At 37.9% G+C, this 22,902-nt stretch overlaps 1 protein-coding gene across 1 annotated transcript in view; it reads left to right on the forward strand.

The window, feature by feature from the left end:
* GTF2F2 (general transcription factor IIF subunit 2) overlaps window positions 1-22,902 on the forward strand; it is a 145,242-nt gene that overhangs the window by 106,843 nt on the left and 15,497 nt on the right. The window contains exon 6 of the mRNA XM_082435447.1: window positions 14,122-14,221. Coding sequence (XP_082291573.1) covers window positions 14,122-14,221 — 100 coding nt within the window. The remainder of the gene's footprint in view (window positions 1-14,121; window positions 14,222-22,902) is intronic.

The raw sequence follows: 22,902 nt of genomic DNA on the forward strand, positions 1-22,902 counted from the left end.
TATATATATGTACATATACATACATACATATTTTTTTCACCTTTTCCTGCCTAACTCAGTTACTGAATGGATTCACGAGGAGACCAAGGTTGTATTGTCAGTTGCTATTTGATCATGTTACCTTGGATTGTTCCACGGACACAGATTTTGCCCTCGCCTTTAGCTAGTAACACTAGAAGGAACTGGGTGAAAGAGCTTGGTATGAAACCATGACCACAACTGGAAAAAATAATGTAGGAGTTTATGCTTTCTTACTGCTATTCAGCCTCATTCAGGATGTCTACCAAAGCAACATTTACAAAGATTAATGACCCAGATCATCATATCAACACATTAACAAAATAAAGTGGATTTTGTCCATATAAGTAGCCTGTGTAATAACTTGTATCATCCGTGCATGTTGATGATGCAGGAAATGTTTTTATACATTTGTTTGGGGCCCATAATAGTAGTCATTCTATGACTAACCAAAGCTACATGAAGAATAGCCTGATATCCCTAATGTTTTATAGGAGTTAATAGGCTATAAAATAGGTGACTAAAAGGTAAAGCTACTTTTAAATAGAGCTAGTAATGCAAGTAAAATGACACATAGAGTCTAAATCCATAAAGCATCAATACTATTTTTGCCCACATCTTGTTTAGAAACCGTTTTCCTATATGCTAAATTTATTGTCTTTGTACTAAGACCAGCTGTAAAAAACCTAGATTTGAATTGAACCAGGTAGTGTTTTATATATTTAGAAAAAGCAGACTGAAGCATTTCTATAATGCCTTCTTCCCTCTACTAATAGCAAGAAAAATTATTTTACTAAACTCATAAAATGATATATTCTTTTTTTTTTTTTTTTAGTAAGTATTTATTTATTTATTTTTGGCTGCGTTGGGTCTTCATTGTTGCGTGCGGGCTTTCTCTAGTTGCAGCGAGCGGGGGCTACTCTTTGTTGCGTTGCGCGGGCTTCTCATTGCGGTGGCTTCTCTTGTTGCGGAGGCTTCTCTTGTTGTGGAGGCTTCTCTTGTTGCGGAGCACAGGCTCTAGGTGCGCGGGCTTCAGTAGCTGTGGCACGTGGGCTCAGTTGTGGCTCGCGGGCTCTAGAGCACAGGCTCAGCAGTTGTGGTGCACGGGCTTAGTTGCTCCGCAGCATGTGGGATCTTCCCGGACCAGGGATCGAACCCGTGTCCCCTGCATTGGCAGGCGGATTCCTAACCACTGTGCCACCAGGGAAGTCCCTCAGTTCTTAATAAATCTATCCATAGGCTCTATATAAGAGAAAATTTGCATGTTGGCCAGGTCATGTCAGTGTTCACAATTCCCCACCAAATAATACCAAACCAGAAGCCTATTTATCAGTCAGTGGACAGGTTTTAGGAGCTTAAAAAAGTGGGGATTGAATGTCTCTTGAGAAGGCTGGCAACATGAACTGACAAAATTGTGAAAATAGAAAACCTTAGTGTAATAACTGCTCTCAGCACTTTATCAATGTGGTGAACATATGAGCATTAGTGTTTCTGCTATGAAACTGAGTTAATTTTATTATATTAATGGTAACTTCTAGCAGTTTTTCTTTTAATTTTTAAAGAATTTTATCTACAAAGGTAGAACCTGTGTGAGACTTTTAAGCTCTCAAAACCAAATTCAACTTAAAATTAATGAATACATTTCAATCCTTGATGAAAAGAAAAGGCTTTTGCATTCTGTTTATTAAATACTTGATTATTAAAGTGTTTTTAACAAGATGTGTATGATGTGATTCGAGACTATTCAAGGGCTTGGCAACCCCCAGTACACCACGCTGAGCTGCCACAGTGACTGTTTGGCCCGCAATTCTCTCATCCCATCATCCTCTGAGTCACACGTCCCCGTGGGATTCCGTGGGCTCTTGTCGTCCATGGGGACTCCACAGGGAAACAGAAGGCAGGGTCAGTTCCTGAGCTGGGCAGGAGAGTTCAGGCAGCAGCAGCCCCTAGAATTAGTACTTAGGCAACCACCCGCCTCCTGCTGATGAAAGTGATCTGGGAGAAGAGATGGGTGGTGAAATCTGAGTGGCATGAGTGAAACGGTGATGTCAAGAAGATCTCTGAACACCGTCTAAATGGATCTGCCTCACACAAAAGTGTACGCGGGTCAGTGTGGATAAATGTTGGATATAAAATTCTAAACTACTCCTTAGCGATTATGGGCAGAAAGGGGCCCAAGTATTATTGTTTAATGTTTCCTGAAGGCATTAGCCTCTTTGGCCCATGAGGTAAAATAATGTGTATGAAATAATCTAGAGCTATTTAGAAAACCTAGAGAAAATCAAGGGGTCCTAGAAAAACCTAGAGAAAATCAAGGACTAAAAAGGTCCAGGAAGTGGAAAAATAGGGCCACTCACCTAAGTGAAATAGATATCCACAATAAAGGGAAGGAGAGGAATAAAACAGTTACTTCGTTCAGTTGCACCCACTATGCAGTTTGTCTGGAGGTGACCCTGTCTCCTGGGAAGAAAAATATTTACATAACCTCCTTGAATCATGCTTTAATATGATGAGGAAGATGGGGAAAGATATTTTTGAAACTAATATTTAGTTTTAAAATGGTTGTGAGGTATCTGCATAACTTAAGAAGATGTTCTGCTCAAATGCATTTTTCTACTTTTGTTAAACTCAAACTCATGTTCTGGTCACTAATGGTTGAAGGTCATATATGAGAGATTGATTTGAATGCCCTAAGGATTAACTCCAAAAATATTTTGACTACATCTAAAATTCAGTAAATTTTAAAAATCTGATATATAAACAGTTACCCAAAACTGTAAGCTACCATATTGCTGTGGTTAAATTATAATTAGTTCTAATTAGCACTTCCATGAGCATTACACATTTTACCTGCAGCTGAATGGCATTTGGAAAGAAATTTTCTTATCCTTGAAAATGTCAAAGGAGATCAAAGAAAGTGCTTTTTATCTGAGGTAGCCAAATATCCCCCATCAGGGTAAAGGATGAACACAGATTCCATAAATCTAATCGGTGAAGCAGATAATTATTAAAAGTTATGTTTATTCAAATAACTTCCATACATTTCTGTTTAGTGTGGCTACTGAAGTGATTACAGTAAGTAAAATAATAATAAAATGTACTGAATGCATACCATGGGACAGGCCATTTATTAAGTGTTTTGTAAAGATTATCTCACTTATTTCTGTTGTTGTAATTCTCATTTTTTCCCATGAGAGCACCAAGGTGTTGAAGAGATGACTAAGTTGACCAAGGTAACACCTAATAGTAGAGCTGGACCTTAAAACCGGAGTCTGGGTTCAGACCCTGCCATACCATGATATGGTACATTCTTTCTAAACTAAGCATTGTTCAGAGTCGTTCTGTGTGCCATAGGTTTGCTTTAATCTCTGACTTTTTTTTAAATGGGAAATTATCAGCATGAATCTGAATACAAAAGGAATTTCTTTGTTGCCTTTTTGAAAACAGTCATCCCTGGGTATCCATGGGACATTGGTTCCAGGACCCCCTGCAGACACCAAAATTCACAGATGTGCAAGTTCCTTATGTAAAATGGTATAATACAACTGGACCTTGTTATCCATGTGTTTTGCATCCTCAGATATGGAGGACCCGACCGTATTGAGTTATAAATATGGTTCCTAGTCCTTTTGATAGATAAGCTTTTACCCGCCACCCTGGGAATCATACCACATTTTTTTTTTTTCTTTTTTTTTGGCTGCGTTGGGTCTTCATTGCTGTGCGTGGGCTTTCTCTAGTTGCGGCGAGCAGGGGCTACTCTTCGTTGCAGTGCACGGTCTTCTCATTGTGGTGTCTTCTCTTGTTGTGGAGTGCGGGCTTCAGTAGTTGTGGCACGTGGGCTCAGTAGTTGTGGCATGCGGGCTCTCTAGAGCACAGGCTCAGTAGTTGTGGCGCATGGGCTTAGTTGCTCCGCGGCATGTGGGATCTTCCCAGACTGGGGCTCGAACCCGTGTCTCCTGCATTGGCAGGCAGATTCTCAACCACTGCGCCACCAGGGAAGCCCCCAAATTATTTAGGCTTTTTACTTTTCTTGGTGTATGGAGAAGGGAAATAAAATGAAAAGTTCTTAAAAATGAAACAAGTATTTTTGTCATTCATCATCCATTGGAGTTTAGGGTAATTTCATTTCTAGCATAAAAAGAGTAGCTAGTTGGACATGTATTGAGAAACAATAAATGGTCCCTGATTAGCTAAGCTTTTTTCCTCATGTGTTTCTGCTTTGTGCCTGTACCAAAATATTGACTAGGGTATTTGATTAACAGGAAAAGCATAAGCAGTAAAGGGTTTCTTACATCAAATGCTGTTGCTTCCTTCTGCCCCCCCCTCCACCTGCCCCCCCCCTTTTTCCCCTTCCCTATCACACACACTCTTACTCTGAAATCACAACTTTCTAAGGTAAAAAACAATTTGCTTTCATGAGATGATATAAGAAGTCATGCCTTACTTGGACTAAAGAAAAAACACATTGCAAAGAAAAAGTTTCAAGTGACCAAAGTTTATAATTATTTGAACAAAATCTCCGGGCAGTGCAAACCTTAGATACCTTGTTGCTTCCCAGACTCCTACGAACCAGTTGCATGTGCTGTCTTCCTGACCCACTTCCTCCCATTTGGACATCTGTAGTACTTGCATGCAACCAGAGCACTGGTGACTGGGAAGTAATGCTACTGCTTAGGCTAAAGGGATCAACTGAAGATGCCTTCAAGTTCAAGATAATAAGTAAATTACATAAGGAAGGACTATGAGAGAAAAGGAAACTACGTAAGATAGTAAAAATGTTCTGGCCATCAGGTAAGATATTTATATTTTGGACTGTTGAGTGGAGATTCTGTGTTGTTTAGCTAACAGATTAGGTAAATAGATACTCTCTGGAATGTTGGTGATATATGCTCTTCCTGGAGAAGTGAAAATTTGATTGACAGTCTTACAGTGTTTTGGTGAAAAACAAAAAATTAAGGCAAAAATTAAACCAAGACACATAAAATGTCTTCATTACACTGTCATTTATTTTACCTTACCCAACACATACCAAAAACTTGCGGATGGCTGTTGTTTCTAACGAATCTAGGAGAAAACAAGGTCCATTGTGAATTATCATTCCCTCGCCAGATGTAGGTCCCTTCCGAACAACTTGCTAGCTAATGTAATGGACACGTTTTGGACATAATATATTTTCTTAAATAGCTATAAATATTTTAAATTGAGATGGTATATGTTTACCAACTTGAAAAGACATCTGGATTGCTTCATTATGTTTAAGATGCAGTGATATAAGAGCACTGGACAAGGAATCTTGAATTTTTTTCCCTTTCTGACAAGCTGTATGATCATGGGCAAGTCACCCTCATGCCAGGGCTTAATTAGTGATTTGAATTATATTACTCTCATGTAGAAGAATTCAACTCAGCGTTAAGTCTTTCATTAAGAGGGAGCTGTTAGGACTCACCGACCTAGAGAACAGACTTGTGGTTGCCTGTGGGGGGTGGCGTGCGGGGGGAGGATTGGGAGTTTGGGGTTAGCAGATGCCAACTAGTATACATAGGATGGATAAGCAACAAGGTCCTACTGGGTAGCACAGTGAACAATATTCAGTATCCTGTGATAAACCATAATGGAAAATAATATGAAAAAGAATATATATGTATATATATCTGTAACTGAGTCACTTCGCTGTACAACAGAAATTAACACAACATTGTAAATCAACTATACTTCAATAAAATTTTAAAAAAAGACAATCATAGGGAGAAGGAAAAAAAGAGGGAGCTGTTAGGTTGAATCATATGAAATTGCTAGTTTTATAAAAAGCCAAAAATGATCAAAATTCTGTATTATACGGGAGATATTTTTTGACTGTTTGAGCACGAGCTAAAATGCCCTCTCCTAAGAGCAATCTAGGAGAGTCCGTCAGCCAGCTCATGGATCTCAGGATGGCAGCGTGGGATTGGAGGTGCAGGGAATTGCAGGTCCTTCAACAAAATTGTGTAGTTTTGATGCCAGTGTTTATGACGCACTTGTGTCATGGCTTTCTTAGTTCTAGTTATAATTCTTAGATCTTTGCTGCTGCTTTGCTTAAAACAAAAAACAAAACCCCTGGGATATAGATAAACGGATCAGAGGACTGCTAACTGGAGGCCTGGTATAGCTAGTGTATGTGTTTTTTGGTTTTGAGGGGGTTTTTGTTTTGTTTTGTTTTGGGGGAGGAGGATTGCCCTTTTTAAAAAATTGAATTAGTTGGCAGTGTCTAATGAATGATTTCACATAAAAATCTGACTCTGCATTTTCTTGAATAATTAGGCAACCTGGTAATAGCAGTCTTACGCTCCTGCAGAGTAACCTGGTGCTGAGGACTAGTTGCCCACTTGGGGTGGAGCTTGTGCTCTGTTTCCAGTTCACCACAGCCCTCACCACTCCCTGTTACTTTCTCCTTTACTTGACAGGCCCCTGTAGACATTTGCATTTGCGATTCTCTTGCGCTATCCAGTAGAACTTCCTGCAATGATAGAAGTGTTCTTTACCTGTATTGTCCAGTATGGCAGCCACATGTGGCTGTTGAACACTTAATGTGGCTGGTGTGCCTAAGGAACTGAGGTTTTAATTTAAATTAATTTAAAGAGTTGCATGTTGCTAGTGGCTACTGTATTGGACAGTGCAAGCAGATAATGGAGTTTTTCCCTTTATTGGGTGTTTCCTACAGAGTGAACATTAAACCTTAATATATTTTACAGTCTCTTCTCTTAAATGCCAGATCTAAATGTTAGCATATATCACTGTAAGTCTTATGATTTTACATCCAAATTACCATCTCTGATTAAATGCAGCCTAAAACCTTTCTTCTTCTCATCCTTTTTTTCCTCACTTACCACGTTTATATTGCATGCCCATTCTAGGCCGAAGGGATATGAGCAAGGTCCCTGTTTTCATGAAGCTTACAAATAATTAACAAATATTTCTAAGAGATACTTAATTTTAATATTTACCATCTGTAATCCTTCTAGTAGTCCTGCCAGGTAAGGGTATATTTGATTAGTCGTCAACTGCAAGTGCTAAAATTTTTTCAAATCCACATTCTAATAGACTAAAATGTTTTACTATTACTATTCCTCTGAGAAGCTCTCTGTCCTATTGAAGCTTCCTATAAATGTACTATCTTAAAACTAGGCATCATCAGAACCTTTTTGTATTAGTAAATCAGCTCAGCATACACCTGGTTATTCCCTCACCTGGCCTTTCTCCCAGCCTTCTGTCCACCTGCTCCCAAGCTGGGCCTTCTTCTGAAACTTGTCTTTGTTATCTGACTTAGGGCCCAGTGGGTGTTTTCACAAGCAGTCCCAGCGCTCCGGGCTGTTCCTGCTTCTCCTTGCCCAGAGACTTTTCTCTCTCACCTGGCAAACGTCAGCCTCCTTCTCCCCCTTGGGAGGCACTGTTTACCTCCTTCACTGCTTTTACTCTCTCCCTTTCAAAAATGAAATCAGCATCTTAAGAAAATTTACCTTCTTTTGTGAAACCTGTCATTTTAAGAATAGCATAAATTGCAATCAAACACAGCTAGAGCACAAAGGATAGATGAATGCTAAAATAATTATATTTACATTATAAAATGACTCCTACATTGGCAGCTGCTGATGGAAACATTTGTCATTCAGTGTTTTTGTAGTTGTTTAACTCTATAGTTAATAACCAGATTAGCAAGGCAATATTACTTAGGATATTTTGCTTAGGCAGGAGAATAGTCTATATGTATAAAGTCAGGCATTATTGGGAAACTTGTTAATATGGGATTCAACCTTTTCCTTTGTGATCTAAAAAAGGTGTCCAATAAAGGTCATTTGTTCATTTGCTTAGCCAATATTTTTGAGTTACTTTTACATAAGAAGCATTATATGTAGCAGTGAGGTAAACAAAAGATCTATTGACTAAAATTTGTAGACTTCTTTTCCCCAATCTGCCAACAGCTTAGAGCAGTAGAATTTGGCTTTTTTCTGTTTTGTTAGGTCTTACCAGTGTTCATACTTTAAAATATTTGGGGATGTTTATGTTACTTTTTTTAATGAATTTTATATTTTCAAAATATACTAAATAATTTGAGAATTGAATTCCCACTGTAGTGCATAAATCTTAATAAAGTATAATGAAGATCTTTAAGTAACTTTAATAAGGGTGATTATGCACCATGATTATAGCCTAGTGACTAGTGACACTGACTTAATAGGAATATATTTTTCAGTGTTATAAAGGAGAATGTGCTCTTCTTTCTCTGTGTGTGTGTGTGTGTGTGTGTGTGTGTGTGTGTGTGTGTGTGGAATTAGGCTAGTTGAAGGCAGGTTGATGAGCATCAAGGAGAATTAAGGTTTTTTTGAGATATAATTGATATACAGTATTATGTAAGTTTCAGGTGTACAACAAAGTGATTCACAATTTTTAAAGGTTATATTCCATTTATAGTTATTATAAGAGAATTACTTATTTTGATCTAAACTCAATAAGCTTTTAATTAGAGATGTTCTTCTATTATATGGCCTTTTAGGGACTATATAGATTAACTGCTTGAACCTTTGGGTTAAAAAAAAAAATCTGAGTTCCAGTTCTGTTTTGCCTCCTATAAGGAGAAAGCAAGATTGAGAAGATGTAGGTAAAGCTTTTAACACAGTTTCTAGCAACATAGTAAGTGCTTTAAATGTCTGTTATTTGTTATAGTTGTCGTTTTATTAGTGTTTAAGCTCTTGGGTCATGTAGCCCTTGAGCTTTTTCTTTGATGGGAAAAAATGAGAGATAAAACTGACTATTTTTTTATTTTTTAAACATCTTTATTGAAGTATAATTGCTTCACAATGGTGTGTTAGTTTCTGCTTTATAACAAAGTGAATCAGCTACACATATACACACGTTCCCATATTTCCTCCCTCCTGCATCTCCCTCCCTCCCACCCTCCCCATCCCACCCCCCCAGGTGGTCACAAAACACTGAGCTGATCTCCCTGTGCTATGCGGCTGCTTCCCACTAGCTATCTATTTTACATTTGGTAGTGTATATATGTCCATGACACTCTCTCACCCTGTCACATCTCACCCCACCCCCTCCCCATATCCTCAAGTCCATTCTTTAGTAGGTCTGTGTCTTTATTCCCATCTTGCCACTAGGTTCTTCATGACCTTTTTTTTTTTTTTTTTCCTTAGATTCCATATATATGTGTTAGCATACTGTATTTGTTTTTCTCTTTCTGACTTACTTCACTCTGTATGACAGACTCTAACTCCATCCACCTCATTACAAATACCTCCATTTCATCTCTTTTTATGGCTGAGTAATATTCCATTGTATATATGTGCCACATCTTCTTTATCCATTCATCCGATGATGGACACTTAGGTTGCTTCCATGTCCTGGCTATTGTAAATAGAGCTGCAATGAACATTTTGGTAAAGACTCTTTTTGAATGATGGTTTTCTCAGGGTATATGCCCAGTAGTGGGATTGCTGGGTCGTATGGTAGTTCTATTTTTAGTTTTTTAAGGAACCTCCATACTTAAAACTGACTCTTTAAATAATAATTCTAGAAAGACTGGTAATTCATTGAGTCCTAGTCTTCTCAGAATGTGAATGTGTATTCTAAATTGTCCTGAAATGATGGTAATAATTAGCAACACGTATTTTTTTTTAATGGTTTGTAAAACAGGGCCTAGCTGTGTCTAAATGATCACATAGTAATATTTTTCTATTACTTCTTGAAAATAACACCATGTTTTAAAATTTTCTGAGAAAGTTAAGACCCAATTTTGTAAATGGTTGGAACAGTAAAACTTTTAGCTTCCTCCCAGTCCAGCATAAAACCTCTGTGTGTAGTTTGCTGTTCAGTTGTACAAACCAAATATTTCCAAATTATATTATTTTGTACAAGCCTAGTTTTAAACCTCATTTTGACTTTGAAGGCATGTTGAGGTCAGTGATGTTTAATTTGGTGCTTTGTTCAGTGATGAAGTGGAGTTGCAAATTGTTCTGACACTTCATGAGACAATGTTAAATGAATTATTTAATGTTAAGTAAAGAACCCTGCTAAATTATTTTAAACTACTCAGGTTAATTAAAGTATTTTAAGATTTAATTCTTTAAGAATATGTTATATTTTCAGTCCATAGATTAACCTTTTGAGGTGTTTTGTTTTGTTTTAATCTATTTATTTATGGCCGCATTGGGTCTTCGTTGCTGCGCGTGGGCTTTCTCTAGTTGCGGTGAGCAGAGGCTACTGTTTGTTGCGGTGCGTGGGCTTCTCATTGCTGTGGCTTCTCTTGTTGTGGAGCATGGGCTCTAGGCATGTGGGCTTCAGTAGTTGTGGCACACTGGCTCAGTCGTTGTGGCTCGCAGGCTCTAGAGCGGAGGCTCAGTAGTTGTGGCACATGGGCTTAGTTGCTCCGCGGCATGTGGGATCTTCCCAGACTGGGGCTCGAACCCGTGTCCCCTGCATTGGCAGGCAGATTCTTAACCCCTGCACCACCAGGGAAGTCCCACCTTTTGAGTTTTGAATCATAAAGATATCCTCTTTTAATTAAAACCCTTAGAGTTGACCTTTTAAATGTATAATAAAAAGGTTAAATTTTAATGTGAGCTTTTTATTTTTAAAAAGGTTAATTCAGTGTTTTCCTTTATATATTTAAAAGATTAAATACTTTGAGGATAAAAATGGCATGACACTCTATGGATGATGAAATTGGCTTTTAGAACTTTTGTATGAGAAAGGAAAGTATGCCACATGAACCTGAATCAGGATGCAGTGGCTGAAAATAAATTCTAGTGTAAGAGCATGACAAGAATAAGCTACCGTTTATAAAAATGCACTTACCTGAACAAACTGAAACCCCAAGGAATTTTCAAATTGTGAAGTAATGGGAACAATCATTTAATGTAGAAGGAAGAAGCTAGCGCATGCCTCCCTCCTTGAATGTCTCATAAGATCAAATTGTGGAGCAAGGTGATTGAAGCAGGAAAGATAATTTAGTGGCAGCATAACAGGTAGATTACCATTTAGAGAGGCCAAACCCCTGAGAACTGATTGCATTAAGGGGATGGGGCTAAGGTTAGAGCACAGAGAGGTGTTCAGAGACAGGTTGCCATTTGGTTATGTTCCCCACCCCCCCCCCCACTGCTTTTTTCAAGGAGTTACACATGCTTAGTTCTACCTCTTTGTAAACATTCCTATACCGGTCTTCAATCATTCTTTTCTCTCTAAACGTTTATCTCTTAGTCACTTTGAGACGTCTTCTCAGCTTGGAGGAGTCATTTCTGCCCAGTCTTTTTTGCCTCGCCTCTTATAAGCTTGGATTGTCCTGCTCCAGCTTGCCCTCAAGTGCACCTCTTGGAGTTAATCTTTACTTCATAGCAGCACGCAGTCAGTTGTCATAATACCAACCCCCGGTCCCTCTTCAGTCCTGCAGATAATCAGTTACAGATAAGCGTTTGTCTAATGTTTGTCTTCCACTAATCAAGTCTTTTCTTCACAGAGAGAGGCACCCAGTAATCATTTGCTGGAGGATTGCCTGTAAGAGGCTCCTTCTAAAGTCTGGTCATGGCACAGCTGCAGCCATGGGGATGCAGGTGTGGGAGAACAGTGGATTAAGCTGGAGAGATATCAGGGGCTTGGTCCCAGAGGGACATGCAGTCATGTAAAGGAGCTTATGTGTCACCCAAGAACAGTTAAGAGGCCGTGGAAGGATTGTTAGCCCAAGTCCATCTTTGGGTGGACATCTCCCTTCTAGACCTCTACCTAGTGCCTTCTTCCTGGTTCATAGAAAGTATATTTGGCCCATGAAAAACAAAGTAACAAACTACATATGATTTATGGTTACATATACAGTAAGTTTCTAAAGACATTTCTAAAGTACTTTTTTCATACTTCATAAAATAATGAATTTATGTATTTAAAGGATATATATGGATTTATGAATAATTGGAAGAATTAAAATATTTATATTTTAATACAGAAATGGCTATACTCAATTTGGGGATCATTGTTAAAAATAAAACCTGTAGTATTTATAGCTTTCAAATTAAAAAAGCAATTGGTAGATATTTAATATCTTCTGAGGAATTTGGTATTATATACCTAAAAATAGGCAGAAATAAACAGAGAAATAACTCCAACCAAGTAATTAAATAATAAGAATGTTATAAAAGCAGGTACTTTTTATACTGCAAGTTGTGCCTTTGAAGGAATTTTATTTTATTTTTTTAACGTCTTTATTGGAGTATAATTGCTTTACAGTGGTGTGTTAGTTTCTGCTTTATAACAAAGCGAATCAGCTATACATATACATATATCCCCATATCTCCTCCCTCTTGCGTCTCCCTCCCACCCTCCCTATCCCACCCCTCTAGGTGGTCACAAAGCACTGAGCTGATCTCCCTGTGCTATGCGGCTGCTTCCCACTAGCTATCTATTTTACATTTGTAGTGTATATATGTCCATGCCACTCTCACTTTGTCCCAGTTTACCCTTCCCACTCCCCGTGTCCTCAAGTCCATTCTCTACGTCTGTATCTTTATTCCTGTCCTGCCCCTAGGTTCTTCAGAACCTTTTTTTTTTTTTTTAGATTCCATATATATGTGTTAGTGTACAGTATTTGTTTTTCTCTTTTGAAGGAATTTTAAACGAAAATTTTTAGTTCCTGTTCTGTTGAACCAAAGAATTTGAAGTCCCATTAAAAGAAAGTAATATGATGTTCAACATATATTATTTTTAAATGACCAACATTTTTATGGCTTTCAAACTAAGAAATGATATTTCTTTTTCCTTTAAGAAAGTATACTTCCTTTTCTGATTATGAAAGTGATAGATGCTTATTGCAGAAAATTTAGAAAGCATATGGAAATCTTAAATGCATTCATTCTGATCTCTTTCTTCCCATTCTTTCATGTTAAGTTCCATTTTCTTTAAAAACCCACCTTCTTTTTTTTAATCTGTATCAAGTAGGTAATTTTATAACATGGTTCTCAGTTTCTTTGCTGTGACCATTGCATCTCACTAGTTCCTTCTGGGTTCATTTTACTTTTTGCTGAAATGAATCCTTGAGTGGGTCTCTCAGTGAGGATCTATGAATGATAAACTTTGTACAAAAATACTTTTATTTCACTCTTACTCTTCAGTTATAATTTAGCTAGACATGGTTGGCAATTTTTTTCCTATAGTACTTTAAATATATTCTTGTATTCTGATATCTTGCTGATGAGAAGTCTAGAGGTACAGTGGTACCTTTTGTCCTTTAAAAAATAGTCACTTTGATTAAAAAAAAAATATTCATTTTGAAAGCTACACCATTTTCCCCCTTAAAACATTTTTTAGATTTACTGTGCTCATATACCAAAGAATTAATTTTTAAAATAAGAAATAAATGGTTGAATGTGCGTCACTGGATATGGTAATATTTAGTCCAAAACAAATTCTCCTAAGATTGCTATTTGAATATATATATTTATAATATATTATACCTAGTGTCATAGGTTTATTTTATGGCTCTTTTTCCGTAAGTGATATTTTTAATTATATTTTAATTTAGATGGGTGGGGTCCTACAGTTGGACAACCAATGCTGTCCAATAGAAATTGCTGTGTTGATGGAAATGTTATTTATATGCACTGTCCAGTAAAGCAGCTACTAGCCACTAGATCCTGAGTGCTGATGTGTCATCTTTTTATCATACTTCTATCTCATCAAATGAACAGAAGTTTTGGATTAATACCTTGATTAGTTTTAGACCATATAACTTAAGATAATTCATTTTTACATGCAATTTTTTTTCCAGAAATTTAAAGCTGATTAGCTTCTTTGTTTTAAATCTTAAAGTTTGACTGTAAAGTATAGGTTTAGAAGGAAGTTGTAGAATTAAATGATGTGGTTTGTATGTTTAGCTTATGGTCTGGTTTCTACATTATTGCCATATTCAGTGTGTTTTTGAAGTATTAAGACTGATGTATCTTCTTTATATATTAAGTATTAAGACTGATGTATCTTCTTTATATATTAAGTATTAGTCTTGAAGAATTATAGGAATAACTCCTCAGGTTTCACTCCAGTAAACAAGTAAGTTTGTTAATAATGCCTTCTGTTTTTCAGATTACAAATAGAAGAATCTTCCAAACCTGTAAGGCTATCACAGCAACTAGACAAAGTTGTGACAACCAATTACAGACCTGTTGCTAATCATCAGTACAATGTAAGTCTTCATGTCTTTCTTCATTCTGTTCTGTCTTTAATATCACAGACTCTTAGGTTTTGAAAGGACCTCGGCAGTCGCATACCTTGCTGTCAGGCGCTTGAGTTATCCAGACTTAGTGAGGAAGATAACAGTTTGCCAAGCATAGAAAAGATGTTCACTGTGTATCCTAAATCATACGATGAGAAGAAGGCAACCGCTGTTCAAATGACTCCTGAAAAGTTTTTCAAAGAAATAAAACACTTCATTTTTCAATGTTTCTAATGTTTTAGTGTCCTTAATAAATATTAGTTTTGCTGTTTTTTCTCAATACCTTTATAACGGAGAGTTTTTAACGTTTTGACAAAAAATTTTAAAGGTCATGAAACAATGATAATTTTTCCCATTGATTATTAAGATTGCTTTGCATAGTTTCAGCTTTTACGGGCATTTTTACGGCCTCACACTATACCATTGAAAGCAAGGACTGTCTGTGTGTGTGTGTGTGTGTGTGTGTATTTAAACCTTTTTTATTGAAGTATATATACTATATTTATTATATATATACACAGCATATATATACACACACACAGTATGTATTTTCTGTGTGTATAAAAATAGTATACACACATGTATACATATTATGTGTACTTTGTGCCAGGCACTGTTCTTACTATTGTAACTACTGCTGTTATCCTTATTTTACAGATGAAGTAACTGAGGCACAGAGAGGTTAGCTTACTTGAGGTCTCACAGCCAGTAATTAGCCAGTCCAGGTGTTGAATCAGATAGTCTGTTTTAAGAGCCTTACTTTTTTTTTTTTTTAAATTGAAGTATAGGTGATTTATAATATTGCGTTAGTTTCAGGTATCCAGCAAAGTGATGCGGTTATACACATTATAGGTTATTACAAGATACTGAATATAGTTCCCTGTGCTATACAGTAGGTCCTTGCTGTTTGTCTGTTTTATATATAGTAGTGTGTATCTGTCAATCCCATACTCCTGATTTATCCCTCCCCCTACTTCCCCTTTGGTGACCATAAGTTTGTTTTCTGTGTCTGTGAGTAGGAGCCTTACTCTTAATGAACCACTGTGCTGTGTTGTTGTACATCATTAGCAGTGCTAAAAGGGCTAAGGGTTCTGGGTCTTGAAGTACCTGCAGTGTCAGGAGAAATGTGATGATTTTCGGAAAATAAAACGAAGCCTAAGTTAAGTCAAGTAGCAATTAAGAGTTGATAACCTGTGTCCTACTTTGTTGCTTAAGATTCCCCTTGATACTGAGTTTAGGAAGAAGTAAAGACTCTTTAAGACTGGCCTTAAGTTCCAGGCTTATTCAGTGATGCAGATAGTATCTGCCAAACCACGGCTTTATGATATTTGAATTTCTTTCGGTTATTTTATGTGAAAGGTAGCAAATGCAAGTGCCTCCAGGACCAAGCAGGCATCTCTCTGGGTGGGATGCTGAAATTTAAGAAGGTAAATGGTAGAGACTGATGAACTGGAGTGTATGTGCCCCTTCTAAAGACATTCAGATGTTAAAAATTGCTACACTGTGTGGATTTAGTCAAGCAAGTCACAATTCAGCTGCATCCACGCAGGCTTCCGTTTTATAGCCTCTGGTTATGTGTCAGGGGAAAAGTAAACTAAAAAAGAGGGTAGGCAAGATAAGATAAGTGGGGACAAACCTAAGTATAAGATAATCCAAGAGAGGTATTTTTATGATGTCTGTTGATTGAGACAAGTAAGTACAAGTCTCCTTCTTTGTCCTCTTCTCTTCTAGTCTTTTCTACTCTTAGATGGGAATACATACAACTTTCTGGAGCCAAGTGGAAGTAGAGAAGTAAAATAAGATAGGTCTTACTTGTCTTTGCCTCTCTTCTTCATTAATATGCTTCTCCTGTAGCCCCTGACTATGCTTTTTTCTCCACTTACGGGTCAGGCCTCTGTATACCCGTTTCTACTCTTGTGTAAGTTGTTATTGCGGTGAGGACAAGAAAGACCACACCTTCCACAGGCTATAAAAAGATACAGCCTTTCTAGAGAGAAGTTTGGTAATTTGCGTCAAAAGCACTATGAAAGGGTGCATCCTTTGATCTAGCAGTCTCGTGTCTAAGAATTTATCATAGTAAGACAAGTGGCCGAAGATGTATATGCAGTAGTGTTTCTCCCTGTTGTTTAAGATAGGAAAAGGTCAGAAACAATTGTCCCCATTAAGGACTAGTTCAGTACTTTAAGCTGTTATTTTCTGATGGTAGGCTCTAGAGTGATTTTATCCTAATTTTCCTCTTTATGAAATCTTTTTTGAATGGTTGGAATTGTCACAGTGAGCATGTATCGTCTGAATTGTTACAGTGGGCAGTAAAACTTTTCTGTTGGGATGGGAAAGGGAAGAAAGCTAGGGAAGAGTGTTAGTACTTAGCCATGACAATGTCCTACCACAGTTCTCTAAGATTTGTCTTCTCTCAACAAAAATAATATTTTTTTAATGCCTGCTTTGTGCCTGAGATACCTACTCTTGGTGAACCAAATAGATAAAATTCCTGTCTTCACGGAGCTACCACTTCTTTCAATTTCTCTGGTCATGCCTTTTTAGACCCCAGTTGGGGTATCATCTATATTTCCTTTGACCTAGTGAGTCCACATTTGTATATTATAATTGTTTTTTCGTAAATTCCATTACAAGGGTCACTCTTGTTATACTACCACGTACCATCATTTCTGAGGCAAAAAGAAAATCTCTCTTAGGTCAATCAAAGCTGGCACCTTTGCTAGTATTAAAGCTCTGACCTCTATCTAATTCATATACAGAGTGACATTGGCACTATATCTACCTGTCAGGTATAGAAGATACATTCCAAATGTCATTTTTAGAATGTTTTTCATTGCTTTCTTTCTACTGCTAAAATATATACAAATATATTGTACATTCTAAACCACTCGTTAGGATATAAAGCTATCATATCTCAAGAGGGAGGGGACACGGGGACAAGTGTGTGCATATGGCTGATTCGCTTAGTTGTGCAATAGAAACTAACACGGTATTGTGAAGCAATTATACTCCAATAAAGATCTATTTAAAAAAAAGAAGAAAAAAGCTATCACATCCACTTTAAAGACTCTCTTTAACATTAAGTGACATTTCAGTTCATGGTAACAGCCTTTGTTAAGGTTGTCATAGCGTGAATGAGTCGTTAATATTAATGTAATTACAGTGATGAGTCATATAGTAATCTTTGATTAACAAAGATTGACTGTAACTTAACCACATTATGTTATTTGAATGTTTAGTGAATTTTTTCCATGGGAGTGTATCAAAATGGGTGAAGGCACCTGCATAGCTTTTAAAAGGATATTCAGTATTATAATGCCAACTGTAAGAAGAGTGTAAAACTTTTTTTTTTATAGTAATCTTTTTTATTTATTTTTGGCTGTGTTGGGTCTTGGTTTCTGTGCGAGGGCTTTCTCCAGTTGCGGCGAGCGGGGGCCACCCTTCATCGCGATGCGCGGGCCTCTTCACTATCGCGGCTTCTCTTGTTGCGGAGCGCAGGCTCAGTAGTTGTGGCTCACGGGCCTAGTTGCTCCACGGCATGTGGGATCTTCCCAGACCAGGGCTCGAACCCGTGTTCCCTGCATTGGCAGGCGGATTCTCAACCACTGGGCCACCAGGGAAGCCCTAAAACTTTTGTTATTGTTGTCAGGAACATTAATTTTTAAGTGATTGAGAAACATCAATGTAGTTCATTCAACAAGAATGACTTAGAGGTTATGTAATCAGTATGTTCAATTTTATTTATTTACTTTTAAAAAATTTTTTAAACTTTTATTTATTTATTTTTGGCTGAGTTGGGTCTTTGTTGCTGCACGCGGGCTTCCTCTAGTTGTGGCGAGCGGGGGCTACTCTTCGTTGGGATGCACGGGATTCTCGTTGCAGTGGCTTCTCTTGTTGCAGAAGACGGGCTCTAGGTGCGCAGGCTTCAGTAGTTGTGGCATGCAGACTCAGTAGTTGTGGTGCACAGGCTTAGTTGCTCCACGGCATGTGGGATCTTCCCAGACCAGGGCTCGAACCCGTGTCCCCTGCATTGGCAGGCAGATTCTCAACCACTGCGCCACCAGGGAAGCCCGGCATTTATAATTTTAGTCAGTGATTATTGTTTCAGTAATGATGGTTGAACAGCTCTATACCACATCCACAATGGATTTTCAACATTTGGTTGCGTTTTAGTCTTGAATAATTTGTTCTTTATTTTGAAAGTAAAATTGTATATGATGGATTTTTTTGGATTGTAAAAATTTGTAACTGGAGATTAAATTTAATGTTCTTTCTGAATTGACATTTATTTCTATGCAGCTGGTTACACAGTAGTCTGTGGTCATTGGGGGCAGATATAAGATCAGTAATTAAAATTCATATAATATAAAAGCTATTTCTAGTCCAGTAACTCTCCTACTAATATTTTGTGGTAGCTGCTAAGAAGTTAGAAATATGACTGCTTTGAGTGTCATTTCCTTATAATGCCAGTATAAAACAAAATGCCCAAAGGGAAAAGAGCTAAAATGAGAAGAAATAGCATTATCTCAAAACAGTAGTCTTCTCCTAAACAGACTAGTTCATATCATTTGTAGCTTATTTGTAGAATTAATTTTATCTGTAGTACAAAGTTGTAAGTGCAATATTAAGATTGCCATTTCTACACTGTTTGGCTTAAAAAAGAAAAGTTACCTCAGGGATCTTAGTTTTGTCCTGAGTATAACAGTTATTAATAACTAAATGATCATGGAAGTCATTTCAGTCCCTTTTTATAATTACACATATATTGGAACTACCTGATACCACAGAGCAGAATTTGAGTAATGAGCCTATCTTGGACATTATCAAAAAATTTAAATAATGCTGTACTGCAGAAATTTTGTCTTAAAACAATCTTTTCTGTAGGTTATCCTGTAGTACAGGCCCTGAGGGCATTAAAGAGATATATGTCTGAGTTTTCAGATTACACTTCTAAGTGTTTTTTTTTTCTTGAAAATATTTGATTGATTGATTGATTGAAGTATGGTTGATTTACAATGTTGTGTTAGTTTCAGGTGCACTTTTAAGTGTTTTTATTTCACTAGTCAAAAGTAAAGTTAGGCTGCACTGTCCCCTGGGTTATTGAGCCATTGATAGATGTGGTTAATACAGAAAGACAAGCATACAAGTCTAGTCTGTTTTCTCCGCAATTTAAAGAAGGAAAGCAGCAATGTTAAATGCAGTGTTTTGAGATTGAAACATGTAAACCAAGATTTAAAAAAAAATTTCTGTGTCGAATTGGTACTTTTCTCACTACTCATTAACATTACAAATCACAACCTAATCTGACTCTTAATCTTATCCTCAGTATTTTTTTTAATATCTATTTATTTATATTATTATTTGGCGGGTCTTAGTTGTGGCACGCAGGATTTTTCGTTGCGGCGCACAGGCTTCTCTCTACTTGTGGCGCAAGGGCTCCAGAGCGCATGGGCTCAGTAATTGCAGTACATGGGCTTAGTTGCCCCGAGGCATGTGGGATCTTAGTTCCCCAACCTGGGATCGAACTGGCGTCCCCTGCATTGCAAGACGAATTCTTAACCACTGGATCACCAGGGAAGTCCCTCATCCTCAATATTGATTTTGAAGTTTCTTTCTAATTTATTCTAAATTCTTATCTTCAGTCCTTTTGGGTCTGACATATGGTTTTAGGGTTGGGATAACAAACACTTATGTTTTTCTCTCCACTGCCAACTAGAATGTATGCCCTCTCTGAACTGGGCCATCTTGCTTTGCCAGCACGTTTCTTTACTTGAAAACATTTTTCTTGTTCATCTTCCTAGCTTCTCGAGTCATTTTACACAAGGAAGAGATGGCTAAAGGTGGAAGCTGAATATACCATAACTTCTGTTTCTTATTTCCTTATTTTAACTTTTTCCATCTTCTTTCACCATAAATTAAAGCTGGGACAGAAGAGAAGACAGAATATCATACAACTGTAGCTCCATACTGAGAGTACAAAAGCCTAGCACTGGTCTTTTGCTAGGTCCCCACTTCTTTGTCTTGTTTTTCTTGAGGACCAATGGCCTTTCCCTAAATGAAAGCCCACATCCCACTCAAGCCTGTGGGAAGGGAATAGGCTTTCCCCACTCCTCCTTAGTCTGATTCTATCTCCCTCTATTTTCTAGATCCCAAGTTAAGTTTCTCTTATCCCCCACTTGGTCAGAGTAAAGGGCTATAACATCTTCATCCCGTGGTCCAGACTTTCATACTCTTTAACCAGGCCCTCCTTTCTAGACTGTCCATCACAGTGGACAGAGCAAACCCTTTCAAATACAGTGCAACTGTGGAAGGGAATTTCAGGATGCAAACTAAGTACAAATGTAAACAGGGGGAAATAATGACATATTTGAGACCTTGGTCAGCAAAGCAAGGCTTAAAGATTAATCCCTGAAGGCATTCCATGATCTCATTCTTCTTTTTAATCCGAAGACTGTTTGGGTTTGTGGGTTCTGTTCTGGTCTGTCATGATTTCTTTCTCCATCATACAGCCACTGTCTTAGTTCTATCCTTCTTTTGACCGAGAGAAAGAAAATTCTTCCTTGAGTGGCTCTCAGGTAGATCTCTGTTGGTCTTGGCTATCTCTGCAGCCTCCTTTCTCTCAGAATTGGGGCAGAATCTGTAATTCTGCCTTTTTCCTTAAGTGCATTTTTTTTTAATTTTTTAATTTTATTTATTTATTTTTGGCTGTGTTGGGTTCTCGTTGCTGCATGGGCTTTCTCTAGTTGCGGAGAGCGGGGGTTACTCTTCGTTGCAGTGCGCGGTCTTCTCATTGCGGTGGCTTCTCTTGTTGCGGAGCACGGGCTCCAGGCATGCGGGCTTCAGTAGTTGTGGCTCACGGGCTCTAGAGCACAGGCTCAGTAGTTGTGGCGTACGGGCTTAGTTGCTCCGCGGCATGTGGGATCTTCCCAACCAGGGATTGAACCCGTGTCCCCTGCATTGGCAGGCGGATTCTTAACCACTGCGCCACCAGGGAAGCCCAAGTGCATTTTTTTTTCATCTGTTCTTCCATCTTCCTCAAATTGAGAAGGCATGGATTTCCCCCTTGGTTATGGGTTTCTCTGGTCTCTTCCCTCTCCAGTCTTGCTTCTAGCTCTTCTGGTCACTCTGCTCTTTAACAGTTCCTTTGTAGCTGCCCACAGTTGTTTTCTTTCAGGCTGTTTCCACCTAGAAAATCTTGAGACTAACTAGATTTCATTCCTCCCCAACAGTACAGTCTGTGCCATGCATTTGCACTCTTTTTAAGCATCATGATCTTGTTCTAGGTAGCTCTGTGCTCTCTCTATTACTACATTACTACTATTACTACATTTAAAATGCTCAAGGCCCTCTCTATACATTTTAATACACAAGCCCTAAGAAAGGGATACCTTTTGAAAGAGAGTATCTTATTTGCCCCATATTTTAGTGCAATACCAAGCACCTAATCTATGCTTAATCTGTTGAGGAGATGAATGGATTTTGAGTTTTACTCCCGAGATGTACATATCACAAAAATTAAGGCATTCAATTTAGTCCTTTCTCCTTGTATAGCTCCTAATTTTATCTAATTGAGAGACAGATACTTCTTGTCAGAATTACTTCTTGCCTCTAATTTGAAAGTCTCTGATATATTTTTAGTCTTGACATCAGTAGAAATTAGACTTTATCTTTTTACATCTCTGTTGTTAAAATCCAGAGAATAAGCCTAACTATATGAAGCTGGAATTTGTGCCTAATTTAGTTGTACGTTTTGAAACATATTTCACTGTCTTTGAAGCTAGTCTCTAGATTATAGAGATGCACAGAAGGTTGTTCTCTTGGCAGCTTTCACCCCCCTGCTGATGCTGTATTTACCAGGTGGGCTGCTGCAGTTTATATACATGTCCTATAACATATAGTTCCTGAGGCTTTATCAAAATTAAGTTTTTCTTAAAAAAAAATTAAAAGCTTAATCAACTGATGCGAATGCAAGTAAGTTGCATGTTTTCAATAAAAAGGTAATTTTTTTACAAATGCACATGTCTCTGGACGGTAACACTAGGAGAGAGTTTATACATTCTCTTCGTGTCACTGCTTACTTCATTTTACAGAAGAAGCAAGTTCAAAGAGGTCACACAGTTGGGAGGAGAAAAGGCCTCCTGTCACCTCCCATGTGCTTTCCTTTTTACCAATGTTTCCCAAACTTTTCATCCCTAGAGAACCTGTTCTGTGATCTGCCTGCCCCTCAACCCTCTTCCTGCCCTGAAAAGCTCCAATTTTGAAAGATGGTACCTACCAAACTGCATGTAGCAGATGAACTATTTTACTGAATTTCGGGTAATCAAAAACAAAGAACTGCAAATTAGACTTTGTGATCAACATGAGCTAACTGGTGGCCACGCTGAATTGATATAATTTCGGTAAAGAAAGGCTTTTGGGGAGGAAGTGGACGCATTATGTAAAGCTTTAGGGAGTAATGAAAACGGTTTACAGATGGGCTTTAATACCTTCTTGGAGCCTTAAAGGTCTGAGGAGCCCTGGGAGCAGTGAGGACCCCAGGTACGGAACTACCGCTCCGTGACCTGCTGCTTTGCAGCTTAAAATCTAATCGTCACGTAGAGGACTGAAAAGAGAGTGCCTGTGTTTCAGAGTGAGCATGTTGGATTAATGCC

This window comes from Balaenoptera physalus (genome assembly GCF_965194825.1).
Source record: "Balaenoptera physalus genome assembly, chromosome: 18".
NCBI classification, from domain to species: Eukaryota; Metazoa; Chordata; class Mammalia; order Artiodactyla; family Balaenopteridae; genus Balaenoptera; species Balaenoptera physalus.